General features: G+C 45.5%; 2 protein-coding genes across 6 annotated transcripts in view; one reads left to right on the top strand and one right to left on the bottom strand.

The window, feature by feature from the left end:
• Window positions 1-1,366: 1,366 nt before the first annotated feature.
• ing1 (inhibitor of growth family, member 1) lies at window positions 1,367-9,265 on the bottom strand. Its single transcript, XM_072258897.1, has 2 exons — window positions 8,764-9,265; window positions 1,367-2,835 (listed from the first exon to the last, which is right to left on the bottom strand). Exons 1-2 carry the CDS (start codon window positions 8,897-8,899, stop codon window positions 2,141-2,143), a joined length of 831 nt encoding a protein of 276 aa, XP_072114998.1. The 5' UTR covers window positions 8,900-9,265; the 3' UTR covers window positions 1,367-2,140.
• Window positions 9,266-10,094: 829 nt separating this feature from the next.
• The window catches only part of cars2 (cysteinyl-tRNA synthetase 2, mitochondrial), a 58,830-nt gene continuing 43,112 nt past the window's right edge, over window positions 10,095-25,812 (top strand). For 2 of the 5 annotated variants that reach the window (XM_072258889.1, XM_072258888.1), the window contains exons 1-6: window positions 10,095-10,351; window positions 12,658-12,708; window positions 16,865-16,982; window positions 17,062-17,133; window positions 20,412-20,517; window positions 22,924-23,007. In XM_072258889.1, the coding sequence (XP_072114990.1) occupies window positions 10,134-10,351; window positions 12,658-12,708; window positions 16,865-16,982; window positions 17,062-17,133; window positions 20,412-20,517; window positions 22,924-23,007 (649 nt within the window). In that variant the 5' untranslated portion in view covers window positions 10,095-10,133. The other 3 variants (XM_072258891.1, XM_072258892.1, XM_072258893.1) reach the window with 3 other exon arrangements.

The following is a 25,812-nucleotide window of genomic DNA, read 5'->3' as shown; positions in this document are numbered from 1 at the left end:
AACGCAGCAGGTCCGTGGAAACAATCAGTCAACGTTTCTGGCCGGAACCCTTCGTCAGGACTGAAGAGGGAAGGGGCAGAGGCCCTATAAAGAAGGTGGGGGTTGGGTGGGAAGGGGAAGGCTGGTAGGTTCCAGGTGAAAAACCAGTAAGGGGAAAGTTAAAGGGGTGGGGGAGGGGAGGCAGGAAAGGTGAAGAAGGAATGGGGGGAAACACAATGGATAGTAGAAGGAGGCGGAACAATGAGGGAGGTGATAGGCAGCTGGGGGAGGGGGCAGAGTGAAATAGGGATAGGGGAAGGGTGGGGCAGGAAATTACTGGAAGTTGGAGAATTCAATGTTCAAACTTTTTCGGGGTCTTTCCCCTCACAACCAGCATTAATTACCCATTCATAATGGTCTCAGAAATGGCGGGGCTGAGCCACTTGCAGTGCTTCTGCTGTGCTGTTGGGGATGGAGTTGCACAGTTTAGACCCAGAGATGCTGCAGGATGGATGATAATTCTCCCAGTCAGGATAGGAATGGGACTAGGAGAGGGGCTTGAAGGTGGCGGGCCTGCCCATGGCGGGATCTATGTTGGGTCTGGGAGGGGCTCTCCAAGTAACCTTGGCGAGGAATTGCAGTGTTTTGTAGATGGTATGCACATGGGCACGGTGGGAGAGGCCATGTTTACAATGATGGTGGTTGGGACACCACTTCCGGACATTTGTGACACGGATGGAGTCCATCTCCTTCATTGCACTCGTCCAGGCAAAACCGTCTCAGAAATCCACAAGTGGTCAAGGGTCCGTGGTTTTGAGGAATTGTGCTGCTGTGGATATTTTAATCCTGCAGGTAATTAGTTACTCCTGCACACACACACCCCCATACACACACACACACCCACACACACACCCCCATACACAGGCATGGGCACTCACACACATAGCAAAACACACACACACACACACACACACACACACACCCCCATACACACACACACACACACACACACACACACACACCCCCATACACACACACACACACACACATACACACACACACACACACACCCCCATACACACACACACACACACACACACACACACCCCCATACACACACACACACCCACACACACACACACACACACACACACACACACCCATACACAGGCATGGGCACTCACACACATACACACAGGCACGCGCTCTCACACACATAGCAAAACACACACACACACACACACACAAAAACATTTTAAGATTCAAGATTGTTTAATGCAATTTCCTGTACACAAGTGTAAAGGAAATAATTGTTTTACACAGCCACAACAGTACACGCATACACGCACAGCAACACGTATCTGCACTCGCACACAGCCACACATACACATGGTGAGTAAACTTCTGAAGCTTAGGGGCTTCTCCACATGTCCCTAGTCGCTGCTGAGAATCCAGGCAAAGGGGTGGAGTTTCCCACCACAATCACAGACTGTGGAAGCAAAGTTAACGGGGGTGGGGGGGGCAGCCAAGTGCATCAGGACAGCAACTGGGACAGAAAACCACAGGAAGGACAGGTGGGAAGCAAGAACAGTGGCTGGAGAGCAGAATGAGGCACAAATCACACACACAGCTCCTTCCTTCATCCTTTATAATGTATATCACATCTGTACATGTTTCTGTTAAACAAGTAACAATAAAATTATTTCTTACAATCTGGTTAAACCCCAATACTGTGAATCATACACTATACATGGAAAGTTCCTACCTGTACATTTATACAAACTCTTGAGAAACTAAAAAGGCAGCTATTTCTGATAAATATTTTTAATAAAAACCATTTCCTCTTCTTTATTGTTTTTGTCCAGAGAGAGATGTAGATTTTAAAAAAAGGAAATGACAATTGACATTTTTACAATTTTTTTCAAGAAAGTGTTTTTTTTACAAAACAAAAACTAGTCCAGGCACCGGACAAGAAACATAAAAACCTGGGCTCTTTGAGTCCTCACTGTTACTTGGAAAAAAAACCTAGAAACTGGTCTCCAGAACAAATGCCTTCTTTAGAACACTCCCCACTATCCACTCGGCCAGAACGAGGGGGACGCGTCAGTAATAAATACACAGGGATCTGTTGCTGTACAGAGCGCAGGCACTGACCCTGGAACTACCTGGTATACGCTCTTTCCTTTTTGGATTTCTCCAGTGCTTTGTCCATGGTCTTCTCATTCTCGCCCCTGCACTTGGGGCAGTACCATTTGCCTTTGGGTTTGTGGTGGAGGCTCACACAGGAGAAGTGGAACCACTCGATGGGACATTCATCATTGTCACAGCCGATCATCTCTCCGTAGGAGACCTGGTTGCACAGGCAGTAGGTGGGCTCGTTGGGATCGATGGGGAGGTCGGTGGGAGAAGCTTCCCTCTCCGCCTTGGCCTTGGACCTCTTCTTCTTCTTGGAGGTCTTTGCCTTCTTCTCCTTGGGCATTCCGGCGCTGGTCTCCTCGTGGTCGTGGTTGCTGGAAGTGATCTCCCGGTTCTCATTGTTGCGCTGCCTCCTGGACCTCTTGGCACTGGCCTTCTCCGCGGGGGCCGTGCCCTCGCTCCTGGACCTGTCCAGCGAGGACTTGCCATTGGCGTCACTGGCGTCGGCACAGTTCTCGAAGAGCTCAACGTGCCCCTCCACCTGCCGGCTCCGGTTCTCCACCTGCTCCACCATCTGGTTGACGATCTGGATCTTCTCATCACCCAGCTCCTGGCTGCGGATCAGAGCCCGTTGGATGTAGTGCAAGATGCGCCGGCGCTGCACCACGTCCGTCTCCCGCCGATGCTTCTCGTAGTACTCGTCCAGCTCCTTCAGGATGTCTGGAGGGAGAGGGAGAGGGAGAGAGAGATGCGTCACACAGGTGTTGACCTGCCACAATGAGCCTGCGTCGCTACCGTTGTCATGAGGGGAACACGGCCGCCATGTCAGCACAGCAAGATCACACAAACTTCAGTACAACAGCGACCGGGTTCCCCGAGACCCTCCCTCCGTATCACCCCTCCCACAGTGCGACCCTCCTTCAGTATCACCCCTCCCACAGTGCGACCCTCCCCTCCGTCAGTACCACCCCTCCCACACTGTGACCCTCCTTCAGTACCACCCCTCCCACACTGTGACCCTCCTTCAGTATCACCCCTCGCACAGTGACCCTCCCTCAGTATCACCCCTCCCACAGTGTGACCCTCCCTCGGTATCACCCCTCGCACAATGTGACCCTCCCTCAGTATCACCCCTCCCACAGTGTGACACTCCCTCAGTATCGCCCCCTCCAGTATCACCCCTCCCACAATATGACCCTCCCTCAGTATCACCCCTCCCACAATGTGACCCTCCCTCGGTATCACCCCTCGCACAATGTGACCCTCCCTCAGTATCACCCCTCCCACAGTGTGACACTCCCTCAGTATCGCCCCCTCCAGTATCACCCCTCCCACAATATGATCCTCCCTCAGTATCACCCCTCTCACAATGTGATCCTCCCTCAGAGTGACCCTCCTGAAGGCACACACTCAGTGATTCAGGAACAGCTTCTTCCCCTCTGCCATCCGATTCCTAAACAGGCATTGAACCCGTGAACACTACCTCACTTTTTAATATATATTATTTCTGTTTTTGCATGATCATTAATCTATTCAATATATGTATACTGTAATTGATTGATTTTTCTTCTTCTATATATGTATTACATTGAACTGCTGCTGCTGTTAACAAATTTCACGTCACATGCCAGTGATAATAAACCTGATTCTGATTCAGTATCACCCCCTCACAATGTGACCCTCCCACAGCTGCCTCACACGCCCCCTGTTTCTCAATACCTTTTTCCTTCAGATTCCCTCCATCTATCAATCACTTACCCCTGTCCCCCAGTCCCCCCCCATTTACCACACACCACCTTGTCTATCATCTCACACCCTCCTCAGTCCTCCCATCACTTGCAATCCTTTCTTGCTACTCCCATTCTTCAATCTTTGCTGGCCCCTTCACCTCTCCGCCCGAAACATCGGCAATCCCCACCCCCCACTGAGTTCCTCCATCGGACTACACGTTCTAGATTCCAGTAGAGGCAGTCTCTTGTGTCTTCAGAACACATTCCATCTGGTGGAAAGGCCACTAGAGTATTATATAGTGATAGCGCCCAGAGGGAGTTCAAATCGCACGTTATCAGACCTGGAAGCACAGAATTAGTAAAGAGAGAAAGGTCTGCTGCCCTCTGAGTCTGGGCTGTCCCTTGGTAAAATCATGACTGATTCTCTGCACCAGAAATCCTCAAATTTATCTTGATGGGCAATAAACACAGTAGGAACAGGCCACTCGGCCCCTCTAATCACTGTTTGACAACACACCTTCAACATTACTCTTCAGCTCCCTTCCGTCTCAGTTCCTTCCCCTGTCCACTCGATCCACTTCCTCTCTCTCCCAGCTGCTTCATCTCCTCCATCCTGGCTCCCTCCCCCTCTCCCCTCCACCACTGCTTCCCTGCGCCCTCCTCATCCCCTCCACCCCATCTCCCTTCATCCATGTTCCTTCTCCCTTACCCTATCTCCTGCACCCCTGCTCCATCCACACCTGAAACCTCCTCCTCTGAACCTCCCCACCCCTGTTGCAGATTAAATACTGGGGGTAATCCCTGCCTCCACTTCATTCCCCCACAAATGAATTTCTCTTCTCCTTCTTAAACTGGAGATTCCTTGCTCTGAATCTATGTCCTCCCTTGTCTAGATCTCTCCACCGTGGGCAATATCCTCTGAGCACCCACCCTGTCAACCCCCTCTGAATCCCACGGCTGAGTAAGGGATCCACCTTTCCAGTGAGTAACCCCAACTTCCTTAACTTCTCCTCATGCATCAACCCCTCCATCTCAGTGATCTACCCAGTCAACTTTCTCCGTACTGCGCAAGTATCCTTCAATAGTGATTAAATCACTACACAATATCCTTATAATCCATGGACTCACATTCCACAGATCTGAGATGTTATTGAGAGAGTGGAAATTTAAAAAAATAATACTGCAGATGCAGAAAATCTGGAACAGAAACAGCGAGAGAGTGCTGAAAACACTCAGCGGGTCAGGCTGCATCTGTGGCTTGAGAAACAGGGTCAACATTTCAGGTCTGAGATCCTTCTTTGTCCTGAAACAATGACTCTGTCTCCACCACAGATGCTACCTGACCTACGGACCGTTTCCAGCACTGTCTATTTCTGTTAATGGAACCCTGTGCCAGTGTCCAGCTGGAGTTGGGAACTGGATCACTGAAGGTCAGGAACATGAGAGCCAGGACCGCAGTACTACACCCCTCTGACAAGTTGTAAATATCGATATCAGAGTTGATGGTTGTATGTCATTGTGGCGTGAGTTAACTAGTGGACTTAGTACTCTTCATATGTTTTTGTTATCTGTCGGAAGACAAGTGTCCTTACCCCTTACAATTAGCAAGGACTTAGTGCACCAGCGATCTATTTGCAATAAACGTGAACATTCCACTACCCTTCCTAATTACCTGCTGTACCTGTATGCTGATTCTGTGTTTAATATACAGGTTCCTGCACACTGCAACTTTTGCAGTCTCACTCCACCCAAGCAAATCATTTGTTTTTTCCTATCTCCTTCCCAAGTGGACATCCTCACATTTTTCCAGACTATACCCACATCCTCCTGCAGGCTTCATGTTAATCCTCACAACCCACAGAATCTCCCTTTTACAACTCTGTACCATCAACAAACTTGCCTGCAAACTTGTCTTTAGTCCTTTCATCAAAGGTTTAATAAAAATTATACATGATTGAAAGTTGAGCATTGACACCTGTGGTTTCACACAAGGTGTAGCTTAAACACTTGTCCAAACTCTTGGTCTGATCTAACTTTTTTTACTGGGCTCTGTTGGGTTTCTTTGCTTTGTGGCTGCCTGTAAGGAGACAAACCTCAAGGTTGTATATAGTACTCATTCTTCGATTGTCAATGTACTTTGAACTTTTTCTATTTGCCTCTGGGTTACCCTATCTGTGTGAATAAATTAACTGACATTACACTCTTGTGCAGTTCACTTAGAACGGTATCAAATGCCTTCTAGAAATTCAAATATACTGGCCCTTCTTTGTACATTCCATTTGTTGCCCAAAGAACACCAAGGAACTGGACAGAATCTCCCTTTTACAAAACCACTTTGACCTATTTTTGTTGTATCATTTTCTAAATCCCCTGGAATTTTCTTTGAAGTACGAGGCAAGTTTTTTTTCCCCCCACAGATTGGTGGTGGGACTGGAATGTGCTGCCAGCAATGGTGGTGGAGACAAATAAATAACAAGAGATTAGCTTTATTTGTCACACGTACGTTGAAACACAGAGTGAAATGCATCGTTAGTGTCAATGACCAACACAGTCCAAGATGTGCTGGGGCAGCCCACAAGCGTTGCCATGCTTCCATTTCCAGTGTACGCCCACAACTTTACTCATCCTTTTCAGAATGTGGGAGGAAGCTGGAGCACCTGCACAAAACACACGGTCACAGGGAAAATGTCCTTACAGACAGCTGCAGGAATTGAACTCAGACCTTACCGCTGGCGTCGTAAAGCGTTACACTAAACGCAGGACAGAGGTTCAGACCAGCACGCGGACAAGTAGAGGACAGAGAGATATGGACGTTGTGTAGGTGAATGGGATTAGTCTTGTTAAGAATTTTAGTTCAAAGAAAATCTGCAGATGCTGGAAATCTGAGCATCACACACTGAACGCTGCAGGAACCCAGCAGGCCAGGCAGCATCTACGGAAAAGAGTAAACGGTCCACGTTTCGGGACGAGGTCCTTCACCAGGACTGGAAAAAAAGATGAGAAGTTAGATCACGGTGAGGAAGAAGTACAAGGTCTTCTAATTTATCTTTTTTTTTCCCTCTCCAGTCCTGATGAAGGGTCTCAGCCCGAAACTTCCACTGTTCACTTTATTCCATAGGTGCTACCTGGCCTGCTAAATTTTGTGTGTGTTGCTAGGAGTTTCAATTAATTGTGGCTGAAGGGCATGTACTGTTCTATATTATTAACAAATTCCTGCATCTTCCCAGTGACAGGTCGGCAAAATGGCCTATCGTTTCGTGCTTTTGTTTGCCCGCTTTCTTAAATAGCGACCTTACATTTTCCAATTGAATGGGATCTTTCTGGGATGCAGAAAGTTTCAGGGGAAAACTTCCAGACTCGAGGATGCTGGTGATGAGGTCTGCTCAGCATTTACCTCCTTTAATTTGCTGAGTATTTTCCCTCTGTTGAGATAGGTTTAAGTTCGCCAGTAATGTACTGAGATTTTATGTTGCCTCCACTAACGACTTTTCAAAACAATTTAAAAACTATGACCTCTCCTTATGGCCCGACTGTAAACTCCCCCCTCCCACGAACATTCCCGAAAGGACTAACGTTTATTTAAGCCACACTTCTCACTGTTTGTATTAGTAACTCGTACAGTTATAAATAACCCAGGAGCTACCATCCTCTCCCCGGCCCTCCGGGCTCACTCAGTGGGAGAAAGGACCACCACAAGTAACAAGATTCACGTATCCGGCTGCCCACCTTTGGGAAGACCGACAGGACCAGGGGCCCGAGACCCAGGACCCAGGACCCAGAACCCAGAACCGGGAATAAGAAACAGGAGATAACGCGCCGACGCCAGACAACCAGGATTTTTCAGCTAAGCAAAAAGACCTAAAATGGAGAATAAACAAGAGGCCGGCGAAATACACCCACCAGACTGACGGGCATGGCCTTCGACCAATCATTGTCAAGGTCTGCAAAGCAGTAGTCAATGAGAAAGCAGAAACCTTCCCGCGGGGCAACTGATTAGCATATACGTCCTCAAATTGCAATCTTCCCCATGATTGGCATTCAGGTTACCCAATCAAAGGACGCTCCGTTGACCGCGCCCCTGAGCCAATGACTGACGGTTGCAACTGCCTCTCGGATGCGCGCATGGGCCGCCTGCGTTTCCTCTGCGTGCAACTGGGTGACTACAGTGACTGACAACCAATACAACCTATCAAAAGCGAATCGTCTCTCTCAGTGACAGGCACAACCGACAGCCTATCACAAACTCGTGCCGTTCAGTTGACCCCACCTCCTTAAAGATCGGCAGCGTCATCTACTTATCAGAAGACAAGCAGCAACCAACAAGGAAACAAGTGGCAGCCAATGAACATGGAGGAGGTGAGTTTATGCTAATGAGGACAGGACTATAACTAAGGCCGCAGCGAGGCGGCTGCTTAGCGCGGCGGCGCCGCTTGGAACAAGCTGATTCCGCGCTCTGTGCTCGGACCCGTTGCACACACCCAGCTGCCAAGCCACCCCTTCCTACTGCCCGTTATCCGCAACTCTGCGCACACATCCGCCCCCTCCGATAGGCCCCTTTACCATGGAGCAGTTGCCTCGACGCCGGCCGGGGAACTGGATACAGGAGATGGGTCGAGTAGAGGCTGCGATCGTCGCCTGCCGACACTCTTTCAGCCCCGTTCAAGAAGACTCACTGAGGGAGAGCAGCCTTGGGGTCCCAAGCAGAGAAAAGGGGACCCTTCGGTCTCTTCCCCGCCCGCCCGCTGCCCGGCTCCCAAACCCGGTCGAGCTGTCTGTTCACTACTCTCCTGCGTCGCTGACTGTCAGACATTTATTCCTCTTTCTGCCAAAATGGCTGAGTGCTGGAGCGGCTCTTTTGTTCGGCCCGCCCCAGTGCTGCAGCGGTTTGATGGGAGCCGGCTCGCACCCCAGTTCCTACCTTGGTATTTAGCATCGATTTCCCTCATCAGAGAAACGTTCCTCTGAAGATCGAAAGGCAGAGACTCGATTGAATCCAGATAGTCCTCCACATAGTTCACAGCGTGCAGCTGCTCCCCGTTCGCAGGACTCAGCATCTTGCAAGCTACATTTGTTATTTGTTGGGGCAATAGGGGAGGGGAACAGACGGACTTTCCTTGGGCCACACTCGTTCGCTCACACGGTGCAAGCCTCAGCCCCTCACTCTCGCTCACTCCGCCTTTCTCTTTTAGGAAAAAATAAACAAGCAAATTTGAAAAGACACTGCCGGGACAGAGCGAGGCGTGGACTGGAGAGCTCTCCCCTTACATCGGCGAGTGTGGGTACAGCCTCCTTGGCCTCAGTGCCCCTCTACCCCTACACAGTCCGATCCCAATCCCGGGGCTTTGAATCCAACGTGGAAACAGCGAACCCAGTTTGAAACACTTGGGAAACACTCGAGAGGACAGCACGCATGCGCGCCGGCGGTCCTCATTTGCATAGTATTGTGACGTCTCTGAGCGCCCGCCACTGCTCGTGCCCATCTGACAATTGTCTTTCCAACTATTTATTTTAGCTGTCACATTTGGCAGGCACATGTTTCGTAAAGTCCTCTGTCAATTGGGATCCAACGTATGTGTTTTCTATTCATCTCCACCGAAGCTCTTGACAGATGCCGCACTTTAATTAGTGATTGGCAGCACCATACACCCTATTAGCTGTAACCATTGCCGAGTGAAGGGAAGGATTTCACCAATCGGCAGGCGCAGGCGGCGGGAGCTAGGTCTCATTCGGTCCGCCCACGTAAATAGGAGCCGTCAACAGCCGGTGGTATGGAATACGCATGTCCGTCGCAGTGTCATCTGGGATCTGGAGTCTCAATCACCCAGCGCTCGCTGTCACCCGGAGTACTTTAGACTACAAGTCCAGCAGGCTGTGCGCCACGAGCGGGACACATTTAAAATGTGCGGGCAGAGAGCCGCGGTTGAAAGGTCATTGCTGTATTTTTCCTCCGATCGTGAGGTAGAGGAAGGGCGCCTCCGTTGCTATGGGAGCTGCCGGTTGCTAGAGTTTTGAAATGTTTTCCCGGGACATGACTGCCGATAACTCATAACTCTCAGTGACACAGACCTCCTTAGAAGGCATCCCCACCTCCTTCCCCTCCGACTTCACACCCTTCCCCCTCACGTCCCTACCCCACAGCCCACTGCTTGTCGCAGCCTCCGTCTGTCAGACAGGCTGATTGACACACGGTGTGGGCGGGGCCACGTAGACACACCCATTTCCGCCGGATTGCCACGCCTTTTCCCGTTTATTGTTCCGCCCCCGCGCGGCCTGAGCCGCGGTAGCGCAATGAGGAGCCTGCTTGGTCGTTGGCGTTGGAGCGCTGCACCTAGGCGTCTGCGGTGCTCCGTGAGCGGAGATCCGGCTCGGAGCTCGCAGCAAGAGCGGCCTGGCTCCTGCGGTCGCGGCGGAGCTGAGGACAGCCACCCGGTCGGCCTGCGAGTCTACAACAGCCGAACGGGCAGCAAGCAGCCTTTGGTGCTGTCGGCCCCTGCGACCGCCTCCTGGTACCGCGCTCTCCGACTCCGGTCGCCCCTCACTACCCCGACAGGACACTCCCTCTGTGCCGCCACTCCCGAGTTGCGGCTCTTCCTTACTGCCCTCCCTCACAGCCGTCCCTCTCACAAGTGTAGTGCTCCCTCAGGACTGCCCCTCCCACAGTCGGACGGTCCCACAGCACTATAAATAGAGGAGCCTTGGTGCATCTCTCTGGGACTGTAGCCAGACCACACCGGATGTCATCTGTTCAGTTTTTGGTCTCTAGGAAAGGATGTGCATTGGAGGAAGTTCAGGGTGACAAGGTTGATGTTTGAAGAGGGGCTGAGCAGATTGTGGCTATAGTTAAGTCTGGAAGAAATAGAGGTAATTTTAGTGAGCCTGACAAGTTTCTGGTGGATGGGTGTTGTTGAAACAATACTTCCTCTTGTCTGGATGTTTTTAACTAGAGACAGATTGTAGAGTAAGCAGTCACCCTTTAAGATAAAAATGAGGCTCTTTATTCTCTGAAGATGAATCTTTGGAATTTGCCAATTGTGGCACTGAAGCATAGCTTTGCAGAAGATCACGGTTAAATTCCTGCCACTATCTGTAAGGAGTTTGTATGTTCTCCCTGTGACCATTTGGGTTTTCTCCAGTTGTTGCAGTTTCCTGCCACATTTCAGACACGTACAGGTCTGGGTTGGTAAGTTGTGGGCATGCTATGCTGTTGCTGGAAGCACAGCAATGCTTGTGGGCTGCCCCAAGCACATCCTCGGACTGTGTTGGTCTTTGATGGAAACAGTGCATTCACTGGATGTTTTGATGTATGTGTGACAAATAATGCTGGTCGGTTATTGTGCAAGTCGAGTCATTGAAAAAAGATCATGGTAGAGACTGACACATTGGGTTTGAAAGAAATGAAGCGGTAAGGGGAGAGGGTAGGAAATTTCTGTTGAGGCAAAGCTGGATTATTCTTGATTGAATGGCAGAGCAGATATGCATTGCAGTCTGGCTTTCCCTTGAGTTCTTGTGTTTGCTAAGGGGAAACCAGGCATGTTCTACATTTAAATGTTAGAAAGTTCTGGTGATTCATAAACAAGATCGCGTCTGGAATGGTTGTGATATAGTGGACTGTGGACACAAAGTAGGAAGAAAAGATTGTATTCCAGGTTGACAGGCTGTGACTTGTGAGCTCCTGCTAGTCCAGAAGATGAAATCCATCTTGAGCTGTCTAATTGGGCGCAGAATTTTGGTGATGCGAATCAGACGGTGGTGGTGGAGGTTTGCTCATATTGCAGTTCTTTGACTAGGGGTCGGTGCTCAGTACCCAGTTTGTCATATATGTTTAAAAGATTTGTTTGATAATAGGTTGTGAATGAAGTAGTGATGTGGTGGACAGTAAAGAAGGTTACAACTAGAGCTGGATCAGCTGCAAAACTGGTCAGAGTAATGGCAGATGGAATTTAACTTGGACAAAGCTGAAGTGAACTCAAACCAGGGTGGGTGGGGCATAGATAGTGAATACCAGGGCCCTGAGAGTGTTTATAGAACAGAAAGATCTGGGAGAACATGTACATGCTGAAAGTGGTGACGAAGGCCTGTGGCATGTTTGTGTTCATTGGTCAGGGCACTGAGTTAAAAGCATGCCATTGTACAACTACGAGATGCTGACGGGCCCACACCTGAATGGTCATGAGGATGGATTTTGGAGGATGTTGGACTGAAGGGCTTGAGTTGCAAGGAGAGACTGGATAGACCGGGATTCTTGTATTTGGAGCAGTGGTTCCCAACCTGGGGTTCATGGACCCCTTGCTTAATGGGATTGGCCACGGCAGGAAGTGGGTTGGGAACCCCTGGTCTAGAGTGAAAGAGGTGGAAGAGTAGCCTTACAGAGGTTTATAAAATCATGAGGGGTATTGTTAGGGTTAATAGTTACTCTTTTTTTCCAAACCAGAAAAGTATAAAACTAAAGGGTGTAGATTTATGATGAGCATTTAAAGGAAATTAGTGGGATATTGAATAAGCTGCCAGAGGTGGGAGCAGTCACAAAAAGATGTGTAGACAAGCTCACGAATGTGAAGGTTTGAGGGTAGGGGTTCCCAACCTGGCATCTGCCTCGGTTAATGGCCGGGGTCCATGGTATGAAAAATGTCCGGAGGATTATGAGCCAAATGGAGGAAAATGGGACCAGCTCAGCTAGGTGTCTTGGTCAGCATGGATGTGTTGGGCTGTTCCCGTGCTGTATAATGCCGGCTGTTGTTTGGTTTGTGCTGTTTTGCAAGTTATAAATAGTTAAAAGATTGACAGATCTGATGTCTCATTTTTTATTTGACAGGTACAGCTGTGGGCCGACAGTATATGACCATGCTCACCTTGGACATGCAAGGTAAACACCCACAAAAAAAAGTCCCGTTTATAGTGGAAATGCAGATCCTCTGTTTCGGAAATCCAGAAGCACTAACCTGGTGGTCAGGAGATTCACTCCAGATGCTGCAACTCTGAAGTGAAAATCAGTATAAAGAGTCAGTATGGAAGGGAAGGTCAGTGATGCATTGCAGTACAGGAGATTTTCAATGATAGTAACAGGTTTGGAAACTGTACTGAGTAGAGATGGTGGCATTGTCTGGAATTTGAATTTATTTAATTCTTACATCCATCCCACACCATAAGGGAGTAAAAATCTTTGCGTTATGACCGACGGGAATGTGAGCAACTGTTAAGTTGGATTACTAGCAGGCCTCCATACTCGAGCTTCCATCCTGGGCCATTGTTCCTTCAAAACCTGGTTTACTCTGAAATTTACATTTTCACTTTATCATAAGTAAGAAGCCTTTTCCATTTGAAGAACAGGATGTGTGTAACCAATGTAATGGTCCATTCAGAAAAAGAGCAACAAAATCATCCATACTAATCGTGATCTTAATAAGAATTCAGGAAGCTGTTCGTGATGGGTTGAAAAGGCTGTTGACGAGGCTGGAGTAGCTGATTTGTAAAATGTTAAGGATGTTTGATAGAATTGGATGTTTTTGTAAACAGCAGGATGTGGTGAACTGTGAACATGGTGTTAATTTCTCACCTTTGTCTGTACCCTACATATAGAAACCATAAATTAAACCATATACAATATTTACTGTGAATCATTTTACTGTCTTTACAAACATTATATTCTCAAACGTACTGTGAGCTCTGCTGGAATTGTTAATGGTAACAAAAATCTTTTTGTGATATATTTGGGGTTTTTCACAAATCCCGTGTCAGGAAAATGTTGAAAAATACACACAAAAAAATCTGTCCCAAGTGAATAGGGCAGGGTGGTATGGGGCTGGGGAATTTATCTGGAAGAATTGAAAATTATGGAGGAGCTGGCATGGGAGGGTGGTTTGAGGCCTGGGATAGATCTGCAATTATCATATTGAATGGTGGAGCAGGTTTGATGGGCTGAATGGCTTACTACTCCTATTGTGTTCTTTAATGGAAAAAGTGCCTTGTGCTATATTCTCATAAATAAAATTTCTATTCCATACAGTATACGAAAATAATTTGAGTTAAATTGCAAGCAAAAAAACATACATTTCTGGAGTATCTTTCATAACTGAAGTTCATCCCAAAGTCCCCTGCAGCTCAAAAAGTTGCAAAGTGTAGTCACTTTTGGGTATAATAATGTGCTAATGCTTTGAAAATCTCTTAACAGAGGGTTAAGTTTTGACACCTGGATTTTGGAGATAGCAGACCGACTGTTCCTCACAATAGTGCTCATAGAATTTTGTACACCTGCCAGAGAGCAGGTGAGGTTATGGTTTAACATCTCATCCTAAAACAGCACCTCTAATCCCTCTGATAGTGGAGGAATCTCTTAGCACTGTCTCTCCAAATGTAAGACATTCTCTATGCTTGTAATAGTTAATTTCTAAGTTATAGAGTCACAGAACACTGCAGAGCAGAAACAGGCCCTTTGGCCCATCTCGTCCGTGCCGCACTATTATTCTGCCCTGTCCCATCAGCCTGCAACTGCACCCGCACCATACCCCTCCTGTCCATGTACCTGTCCAAATTTCTCTTAAATGTTGAACTCAAGCCTGCATCTACTACTGCTGCTGGCAGCTCGTTCCACACTCTCACCACCCTCTGAGTGAAGAAAATCCCCCTTAAACATTTCACCTTTCACCCTGAGTGCATGACCTCTAGTTCTAGTCTCACCTAACCTCAATGGAAAAAGTCTTCTTGCATTTACCCTATCTATACCCCTGATAATTTTGTACACCTCTATCGAATCTCCCCTCATTCTCCTACACTCAGAGAATAAAGTCCTAACCTGTTCAACCTTTCCCTCAAATACCGGCAACATCCTCGTGAAATTTCTCTGCACTCTTTCAATCTTATTTGTATCTTTCCTGTAGATGAGTGACCAGAGCTGCACGCAATACTCCAAATTAGGCCTCACTAACGCCTTACTCAATTCCAACGTAATAAGTGTAAAATCAAACTGATGGAAATTCTCATTTTTGGTTAGTGACCGTTGACATCAGATTAACTTGGACTTTGAGTGCTGTGGTTTGACTGGAATGGCTCATTTCAAGCAGCAAGTTACAAACCGTTGTGAGGTTTTGAATTGCTCACAGTTGTGCTTGTGAGTTTATCAGCAGGAAGCTCAGACTCGGTTTGTGCAGCGTGAGTCAGGATTGACAGCCCAAACTCCGTAGAGTGCTGTGTCCTCCAGGTGGAGCCCCAAGCCTGAATTCAAGCTGACTGCAGTGTTGATATCAAGTAAAATTAATTTTGCTGCAAATGTCATACTAATGCACTGTAATCTATGCAAGATGTGCTGATAACGAGTTGCTTTTGTTGGTGTAACACTTCCTTGGTACTGCCCTGAAGGGTTAGCCTGGACGTTCGTGCTCGTCTCTGAGAACCTCGGACCTGTGGCCATGACTTGGAGGCAATGCTGCCAGCATAAATTTATTAATTCAATTAAAGCAGCGACCAATTAATATCATGTCTTTCTCCAAAATATGAGTGAGTTGGAGCAGCAAACTGGGGTTCAATGTCAGTATTGCCTGTTGTTTCACTAGTTTCTACAACACTTGCTAACTAAGCAGTCATTAATACAGGAGTGACCTGGATCTGCTTCAACTTGCCTACCTTCACAACAGATCAACAGCAGATGCTTTTTCATTGGCCCTTCACTCAGCTCTGGAGCACCTGGACAGTGAAAGTGCGTATGTCAGGATGCTCTTCATTGACTGCAGCTCCACACTTGATACTGTCACCCCCTCAAAACACATCACTAAGCTCAAAGACTTGTCCTGCATCCTCACTGACTGACGCCAGTCAGTATAGATTGGCAACAATATCCCTCAGCACTTGCCATCAGCACAAGTTGTGTGCATAGCCCTCTGCTTTACTCACTTTGTATCTGTGATTGTGTGGCTCAGTACACCTCCAATGCTATAATACATCTGCTGATGACACCACTGTCATTGACCAAATCAAAGATGGTGACTAATCAGCATATAGCAGGGAGGTTGAAAACCTGGTGGAGAAATGTCACAACAACCTCTTAGTCAATGTCGGCAAATTCAAAGAATTTGAAGCCAAGGGTAGAAGTTAAATCAGCCCTGATCGAATGGTGGAGCAGACTTAATGGGCCAAATGGCCTGGTTCTGTTCCTATGTCTTATGGTCTAAGACAGTAGCCGTGAGCCAGTTGCCCTTGGGGGACTGGAGTGGAGAGGGTCAGTAACTTCACATTATTTGACGTTATCATATTGGAGGATCTGTCCTGGGACCAGCATGTAAGTGCCATTACAAAAAAGTGCAGGGGAGAGCCTCGACTTTCTTGAGTTTGTGTAGATTTTGCATATCACTAAGACTTTGACAAACTCCTGTAGGTGCACAGTGGGGAGTATACTAACTGGTTGCACTATAGCCTAGTATGCCCGGGAATGGAAATGTGGTGGATGCAGCCCAGTTCATCACAGTCAAACCCCTCCCCACCAGTGAGCACATTTACCTGGCGTGCTCCCACAAGAAAGCAGTATTCTTTGTCAAAGACTCCCACCATCCAGGCCATGCTCTCTTCCTGCGACTACAGTCAGGCAGGAGGTACAGAAGCTTTAGGTCTCTCACTACCAGGTTTTGGAACAGTCATTGTCCAAAAAGCTCCCGAAGCAGCCTGGATAACTTCATTCACCTCCACCCTAATTAGACTCACTTTCAATGACTCTATACAACTCGTGTTTTCAGTATATGTATAATTTGTCTTTTGTGCTTTCGTTGTTTGATCTTTATTGCTTTTCGTAAATACTATTGTAAGTGTCTTGAAGACTATGTACCAAGCAAACTGCAGTATCTACAGCAAGTTCTAGCTCCTTGATTGAGCCTGGATTAGTACTCAGATTGAGACCAGATACATGTAGTTCCAACCAGGTCATTCATGGCACATCCTTGTACACAATGTGAAATTTATTTCATGTACAATTGTACATTAAATGGTTTTAACAACTGCTTCTCAGAGCTGTGCTTTGTTTTGTTTTTTTTTTTTAGCTCATATGTTAGATTTGACATCATAAGAAGAATATTGACCAACATCTTTGGTGTTGATGTCATCATGGTGATGGTTATCACAGATATTGATGACAAAATAATACAGAGATCTAAGGAGGTAAGTAACTCAAAGAACTTGCATTTAAAATCAATCAATTATAACTCAATGCCTGACTCATATTTTTGTTTGATTGCAGTTGAATATTCCCCCGAAAGTACTTACATCCATTTATGAACAAGATTTCAAACAAGATATGGCAAGCTTAAAGGTAACATTTTATTGCAAGTATAACTCAATGTAGTTTTGGGTAGATGCTGACTCATCATCGATATTTCTAATTTGAGTTCAAGTTGAGAGGCTAGTAAAGTTGGGAGTATTCAGTTCCAGCAGAGCAGATTATTTGGTGATTCAAAAGGTGTTCAAAATAATAAATTTCTTCAATAGAGTAAATAAAAATAAAGTAATTAAATATATTTACAGTTGTGAAGAATTGTGAAAAGACCAGAGCTTGATTTGAGGCAGTGGTGCAGTGCTAGCCGGCGCGCATCCGGCACATCTTAAGGAAAAAGCCGAAATAAACAAGCTCATCAATTAGGTGCCGCCCGGGGTGATTTGAGTATCTCAGAAACTGCTGATCTCCTGGGATTTTTACACACAACAGACTGGAGTTTACAAAGAATGGTGCCAAAAACAAAAAAACATCCAGCGAGTGGATTTAACAAGATGTTTTTGCTCACAGACCAGCCACTCGCTGGATGTTTTTTTGTTTTTGGCACCATTCTTTGTAAACTGTGCGACAGAGGCCCTTTGAGCCTGGCAACCCTAGCCTAATCACGGGACAATTTATAACAACCAGTGAACCTATCAACCAGTAAGTCTTTGGACTGTGGGAGGAAAGCCAAGCGGTCTCAGGGAGAACATATAAACGCAGCTGCTAAAATTGAACCTGGGCCGCTGCTACTGTAAAGCATTATGCTAGCCACTACACTACCGAACCTCTGATAAAGGGTCTTGACCAGAAACTCTTTATTCCTCTCCATAGATGGTGCCTGACCTGCAGAGTTCGTCAAGCATTTTGTGTGTATTACCTAGAGATAATTTACTAAAATTGTTGACAAACCGGAAACTGAATCTGGGATCGAGTGTTCGTACAAAAGGTGGCACATCTTCATGTTTCTTCATGATGCACCATTTGAGGATATCTCTGGAGCTTGTGTGCTCCCTCACTGACCCCTCTCACCTTCGCCAAATGGTGTGGTGGTGTGCTTTTCTTGCTTGAGGTCGGGCACTAAACCTGTACGTGCTCTTCTTGTTGTGGCTACCAGGGCACTATGTAATTGGAGCAAGGCATTTCTTATCTTGTTCTCAGATTGTCTTGCAATGAATCCCAATATAATTCTTGCTGAATCTGCGCATTAATTTTCAGTGATTTGTTTGCAGGGACACCAAGTTTCTCTGGATACCAACAGCTTTCAATCTATCTCCATTTAAAAAAAAAAATGCTTTCTATATTTTCAGCTTTAATAGGTGATTTTCCACGTATTCTATCTGTTATCATCCCTGGTCATTCAAATAGCCTGAGTGTGCTCGCTTGATGCATTCCCTTCGTAGTGTACATTGCCAAAATGTTTTGTGTCATCAGCAAACTTTGGTATCTTATTCTTGATCCCACTATCTAACCAGTGGTTCCCAAATGGGGGTCTACAGACCCCTCAGTTAATGGTAAGAGTCAACGGCATAAAGGTTGGGAACCTCTGCTCTAAATCATTGCGAGTCACCCTCCCTAATACAGGTTTCCCCCACCATCAGAAGATAGAGTGTTCCTGTGAAACGGTTCGTAAGCCGGAATGTTGTAAAGCGAAGAAGCAATTACCATTTATTTATATGGGAAAATTCTGTGAGCATTTGCAGACCCAAAAATAAGCTACCAAATCATACCAAATAACACATAAAACCTAAAATAACAGTAACATATTGTAGAAACAGGAATGATATGATAAATACACAGCCTATATAAAGTAGAAATACTTTTCCACAATCATTACTGAACTGTTCTCCGTAGCGAAAATCTCACGCAAGCGCTGTTGGCAAAAACAGGGCGCAAGCGCTCTCCAGTAACCTTTAAGCTATGAAGCTGCCAAATCATACCAAATAACACGTAAAAATACACAGCCGATATAAAGTAGAAATAATGTATGTACAATGTAGTATCACTTACCAGAATTGGGAAAGCGCGGAACACACTGATGATGGTGTGTTAGACTGAGTCGGAGCTTGGGTGGTGCAGTGGCTCCCACCCTCCAGGCCGCCAACAGTTACTGATCCGCGAAGCACGCAGGGGTCCAGCGGTAGCCGGGAGGCACACAGCACGTCTTTAAGAAAAAAGCGGAAATAAACATGCTAATAAATTTACGTGCTGCCTGACACGTAATTGTCGGCCCAGATCAGTGCCGATTGCATCGCCTCTGATCTGGGCGGACAATTACGTGTGGGGCGGCACCTAATTAATCAGCATGTTTATTTCGGCTTTTTTCTTAAAGATCTGCTGTGTGCCTCCCGGCTACTGCTACATTCTCCACGAATCGGTACAGTATCTGTCCGGGGCTCGGGGGTTGGGGTGGTGGGACACGGGCGTGTCATCTCATCGTCGATCAGGGCAGGCAGCTCATCTTCTCCTATGACTACCTGCCTCGATGTCGAAGGTCGAGGTTCGTCATCCGCTGTAGCTGATGTGGAAGGCTTGCTTGACTGCTGAGCCTTGTGCATTTTTCTATCACACAGTTCTTTGTAAGGATTCAAACCATCTTGCAAATATCCCCTAAACCTACGTACCGTTTGAAAATTGATGTCGTACTTTTCTGCAATAATTGCAGCAAAAATCTCACGCAGTTGCTTCATGTTCAGTTCCTGGACGACTTCACTTTCGGTCCGTTCGCTACTGCATTCGGTTTCGATTGTTATCCTTTCCTGTTCCAATTGCGTCAGCTCTTCATCTATCAGTTCTTGGTCATGGGATGCCAAAACCTCGTCAACATCATCTTTATCAGCTTCCACAAGCCAAACTCACTTTGCCCTTGCTTCGTTCACCACGATTGAAACGCTTAATTATGTCTAGTTTTACGCTAAGTGTAACACCCTTATGAGCTCTTTTAGGCTTTTCCGACACCATAGAACTCATCTTGCAAATGACTGCTCACAGGCATGTGTTTAAGCGATGCCGTTCCGAATCCAGGGGAGAGCGGCTGCTCTGGGCGCGCACTGCTTTTTTTTCATTACAGTGAAAACACCTTCTGAAAGCAAAAACAGTACTAATGTAGGTCTTTCGTAACAGTGAGGTTTCGTAAAGCGAACGTTCGAAAAGCAGGGGACACCTGTATATGTTTATGACCTCTCTCACGGAATATTTTAAGTCAGTGAACATATTAGTCTTGCTTGTTTCCCATTGCTCATTCATTGCTATCTGTGCTCGTGAAGGTAATGCTGTGTATTTCTGGTGTGTGTCTTTTAGTTTTCTTTTACTGACCAATATTTTCATTGTTACTGCAGGTTCTTCCACCCACAGTATATATGCGAGTAACAGATAACATTCCCCAGATTGTGAAATTCATAGAGAGAATCATCTGCAATGGCCATGCCTATTCTACCTCCAAAGGTGAATGTGAGGATCAGCTGTCATTTCCAGCATCTGCAGAATCTTGTGTTTGTCATTTTCAGACATGCTTTTATCATACGAAGGATGTCTTAATTTGGAGTAGACAATATTTTAATTTCATTAATGAACATAACTCAAATGAATCTTTACATTGATACTAGACTCTTGGGAATGCCAATCTGATTTGATGTGTTTTGCTCAAATAATGCTTTGCTTATGGTATGGTGGGAAAGTAGTTTAAGGGGATGTAGATTATTATGATGTATGATTCATTTCTGATTCACAATGCTAAGCGCATTGTGATTTGAAAACAGGGTTTAGAGAGACAAAATGTTTAAGATAATAGCACTGCCCATCGTCATAGGTTTAATTTACCCTTTACAGCACACTAATAAATAATAATTTCCAGCATCTGCAGAATCTCTTCTATAATTATTGTGTTCTTGTTTTTGTGGAGGGATTTATTACAGTTGATCAAAATTAATGAAGGGTTTGATTGGAGTAAATGGGAAAAGCCAGGTGTGCTGGTACCCAGGGAGCGCAGATTTCAGATGACTGTCAAATCAAATGGACGGTGATCTTTTTCTGGAGAGCTCCAAGCTTTATCAAATTCCTATTCCAGGAGAGCTCTGTGAAAGAACTAGAACAGACACTGTGTGCCTAATGGCCACAGCATGTTGTTCAAGGTGATGTTTCTTTACAACTATATGCATTTCAATATCATTTTGTCAAAGTATTACAGTGGCATGCAAAAGTTTCTGTTACTGTGAATAGTTAAGTTGAGTAGAAGATGAACTGATCTCCAAAAGTCATAAAGTTAAAGATTTCAACATTTTAAGCAAGACTAGTGTATTATTTTTGTTTTGTACAATTTTAGAGTTGGGGGGGAAAAAGCACCATGCAAAAGTTTGGGCACCCCAAGAGATTTGAGCTCTCAGATAACTTTTACCAAGGTCTCAGACCTTAATTAGCTTGTTAGGGCTATGGCTTGTTCACAGTCATCATTAGGAAAGGCCAGGTGGTGCAAATTTCAAAGCTTTATAAATACCCTGACTCCTCAAACCTTGTCCCAACAATCAGCAGCCATGGGCTCCTCTAAGCAGCTGCCTGGCACTCTGAAAATTAAAATAAATGATGCTCACAAAGCAGGAGAAGGCTATAAGAAGATAGCAAAGTATTTTCAGGTAGCCGTTTCCTCAGTTTGTAATGTAATTAAGAAATGACAGTTAACAGGAACGGTGGAGGTCAAGTTGAGGTCTGGAAGACCAAGAAGACTTTCCAAGAGAACTGCGCATAGGATTGCTAGAAAGGCAAATCAAAACCCCCGTTTGACTGCAAAAGACCTTCAGGAAGATTTAGCTGACTCTGGAGTGGTGATGCATTGTTCTACTGTGCAGCGACACCTGCACAATTATGACCTTCATGGAAGAGTCATCAGCAGAAAACCTTTCCTGCGCCCTCACCACAAAATTCAGCATCAGAAGTTTGCAAAGCAACAACTAAACAAGCCTGATACATGTTGGAAACAAGTTCTGTGGACTGATAAAGTTAAAATAGGACTTTTTGGCCGCAATGAGCAAAGGTATTTTTTGGAGAAAAAAGCGTGCAGAATTTCATGAAAAGAACACCTCTCTAACTGTTAAACACGGGGTGGATCAATCATGCTTTGGGCTTGTGTTGCAGCCAGTGGCACAGGGAACATTTCACTGGTAGAGGGAAGAATGAATTCAATTAAATACCAGCAAATTCTGGAAGGAAACTTCATACCGTCTGTAAAAAAAGCTGAAGATGAGAAGAGGATGGCTTCCACAACAGGACAATGATCCTAAACACACCTCAAAATCCACAATGGACTACCTCAAGAGGCGCAAGCTGAAGGTTTTGCCATGGCCCTCACAGTCCTCTGACCTAAACATCATCGAGAATCTGTGGATAGACCTCAAAAGAGCAGTGCATGCAAGACGGCACAAGAATCTCACAGAACCAGATGCTTTTTGCAAGGAAGAATGGGCAAAAATCCCCCAAGCAAGAATTGAAAGACTCTTAGCTGGCTACAGAAAGCCTTTACAAGCCGTGATACTTGCCAAAGGGGGTGTTACTGAGTACTCACCACGCAGGATGCCCAAACTTTTGCTTTGGGCCCTTTTCCTTTTTTGTTATTTTGAAACTGTAAAAGATGGAAATGAAAAAAGTAATCTTGCTTAAAATATTAAAGAAATGTGTCATCTTTTGGAAATCAGGTCATCTTTTACTCGCTTATCTATTCACAGTAACAGAAATTGTGACCAGGGGTATCCAAACTTTGGCATGCCACTGTAATTAAGTGACTGCAATACAAGGACTCTCATAACCTCACCAGTTGTGTGATTTCAATTTACTAAGAAAATCACTTGATTTTTTTTTCAGGAAATGTGTATTTTGACATCCAATCTATTGGTGATCGTTATGGAAAGTTTGCCAAAGTGTGTGATCAAGTCACTGGAGAATTAGGTATGTATTCATTGCATTTCTCTTCATTAGGATACCAAAATGGACTTAGGCAGCTTAAGAGACTCCTCTCTGTGGTAGAGTAATTTAAATTGGGCGAGGCATGGTGAACCGGAGGCTAGAAAGAGGGAAAGGGCTAGAGTGAGGGTTTGGGAAGAGTGGTATGAGGCCAGTGTTTCCAATAGAATGAAATGGGAAGGATGAGTTGGTGTTCAGAACTTGAGTGAATGAGTAAAGGTTATTCAGGCACCTGATAACTGAAATAGCCTCACTAAAATGTGAATGCAATTGCAATGTGGAGGAACTATGGTAAGTAAAGAGAGGTCTGTATCAAGCAGATGTTGACCAAGATGATTAAATGGGGCACAGTTCTCAAAGAATATGTGGATTAACTCTGATGCAAACTGCAAGCTTTGTCCGTTGAATGGAGATGGCTTGCTTCAGTGAAAATCTATTTACAAGCATCTGAGGCAGAAAAAAAAATGGTAGATGATAGAAATCTAACAAGAAAACAGAAATGCTAGAAACTCTCAGCAGATCATGGGGGGGGGGTTGATGCTGAGCATATTTTCTGTTGTTTTTGCTTAATTTGTGGTTGATGTTGGTATTGTTGGCAAAGTCCACATTTACACACATCCTTAGTGACCTGTTGGAAGTTGATAGTGCTACCTTAAAAGTGCTACTATCTATGGTTTGGTTAAGACTTTTCAGGAATTTGACTCAAAGATGATGAAACAACAATATATTTCCAGGGAAGAGGATATTGGGAGAGGTGATCAAAATCGAGGCCAGTGAAGTAGAGGCAGAAAGAATGAGGGAGTGAATTCTGCAGGTGAACAAGTTCCATAACCTGTGAGCATGCTACCCTGGTTATTTAAGGTGGTAGAGGTGGTTGCTTTGTGACGTGCTATTAGGGGAAGCTTGGTCAATTGCTGTAATATCTCATCTTGATGAGTACTGCAGTCACACTGAGATGAGTGACCTTTTAGTGGAGTAACAAGATTTAGAAGTCTATTTGCTTATAAACTTATGGAAGGATGGTAAAGGACAAAGAAAGGTCAGCAATAGAGTAGAGAACAGGATTGCTATTTTCCAGTTGCTTTTATCTGCAAAATACCCTTTTATGGTCTTATGGTCTAAATTCACAATATGAGGTAATAGATTCCTGCAGGTATCATAGTTGTTTCCTTCTCGTTTGGAAATGATGAATGAGAATGAGTCGATTGTTGAACTGTGAACTGTGCTCGTTCTCCACAGTCCGTTAACTTGAATCAGTCAAGGTAGATGTGAAAATAATCTGCTATTAATTTGCTCCAAAAACTAAGACCAGGAGTTGTTGTGCTCCAATCTTTCTTTATTTAAATTTGTGGTAATTCAAAAAGAACTTTAAGCATCATAAACGTACTGTAAAACTGAGCTGGACTTCCCACTTATTTGGCTCATTGGCTGATTTGCACTTTTTTGTCTGCACAGCAAGATGTGTTGAGGCCTTTCGCTGTGTCTAAGTGATGACATTGTTAAAGTGGGTTAGAATAGTTTAGTTCACTGATTTGGACTTTAACCTTGTTATTTTATTTGTTGGCTTTGTGCTTTTCTGGGTGCCCCTAGTACCACCTTACCTGCTGCTGCCTCATCTGCTCTCCTGGTGAAACAGTAGTGTACCCACTTCCCCTTCTTCTGCCCGGCAGCCTTTTGGCTCTTTACCTTCACCATCCCATTCTTGCTGATGCAGGCTGAAGTGTAGCTGTCTCTTTCTAAAGTCATCCTGATGTGTTGCTGACAAAGTAACTTTTAAATCTCCTCTCATCTATGTCCTCTAGTTTTGTACTCCCCCCACACTGAGAATAAACAATTGTGACCATTTACCTTACCGATGACCCCCTCCTCCCCCAGACTATCAATAATGATGGCTAAGGGTTGACATCATTTGAAAAGTGTTATCCCTTAGCCTCCTATACTTCAGGGTAAAAACTCCCAGTGTATCCAGCCCCTTCTTATAACTCAAGCCCTCAAGTCCTGGTAACATCCTTGTCAATCTTTGCTCTAGTCTTTCCTGCTTAATGACATTTTTTCTATAGCTGGGTGATCAGAACTATACAGTACACCGTGCCCAACTCTTTAAGTGCATTCTCACCAATGATATGTGCAGTGGCATCAAGACATCCCATCTCATCTACTCAAAGCCCTCACTGATGAAGGCAAGAGTGCCAAACACCGCCTTCAGCACCCTGCCGTTTTTGGAAACTATGTACACTCTCTAGAGCCCTACCAATTACTATGTGAGTCCTGCTCTGGTTTAATTTGAACACTTACCATTCTTTGGCCCACTTCCTCAGATGAACTATATCCCATTGTAATCTTGGATAACCCTCTTCACTGTCCACTATACCACCATTTTAGTGTTAACATAGAATAGTACAGCACAGTACAGGCCCTTCGGCCCACAATGTTGTGCCGACCCTTAAACCCTGCCTCCCATATAACCCCCCACCTTAAATTCCTCCATATACCTGTCTAGTAGTCTCTTAAATTTCACTAGTGTATCTGCCTCCACCACTGACTCAGGCAGTGCATTCCACGCACCAACTACTCTCTGAGTAAAAAAAACCTTCCTCTGATATCCCCCTTGAACTTCCCACCCCTTACCTTAAAGCCATGTCCTCTGTACTGAGCAGTAATGCCCTGGGGAAGAGGTGCTGGCTGTCCACTCTATCTCTAAACCAGGCAGCATCCTGGTAAGTCTCCCCTGTACCCTTTCCAATGCTTCCACATCCTTCCTATAGTGAGGCGACCAGAACTAGACACAGT

This window comes from Mobula birostris, chromosome 5, assembly GCF_030028105.1.
Source record: "Mobula birostris isolate sMobBir1 chromosome 5, sMobBir1.hap1, whole genome shotgun sequence".
Classification (NCBI taxonomy): domain Eukaryota; kingdom Metazoa; phylum Chordata; class Chondrichthyes; order Myliobatiformes; family Myliobatidae; genus Mobula; species Mobula birostris.
This window is presented reverse-complemented; position numbering and strand designations above follow the sequence as displayed.

Excerpts from the sequence above, each read along its gene's own strand:
- ing1 (XM_072258897.1), bottom strand. The coding sequence starts at position 8,899 with ATGCTGAGTCCTGCGAACGGGGAGCAGCTGCACGCTGTGAACTATGTG. Across the intron at positions 2,836-8,763 it reads AATCGATGCTAAATACCAAG|ACATCCTGAAGGAGCTGGAC; the intron begins GTAGGAACTGGG and ends CTCTCCCTCCAG.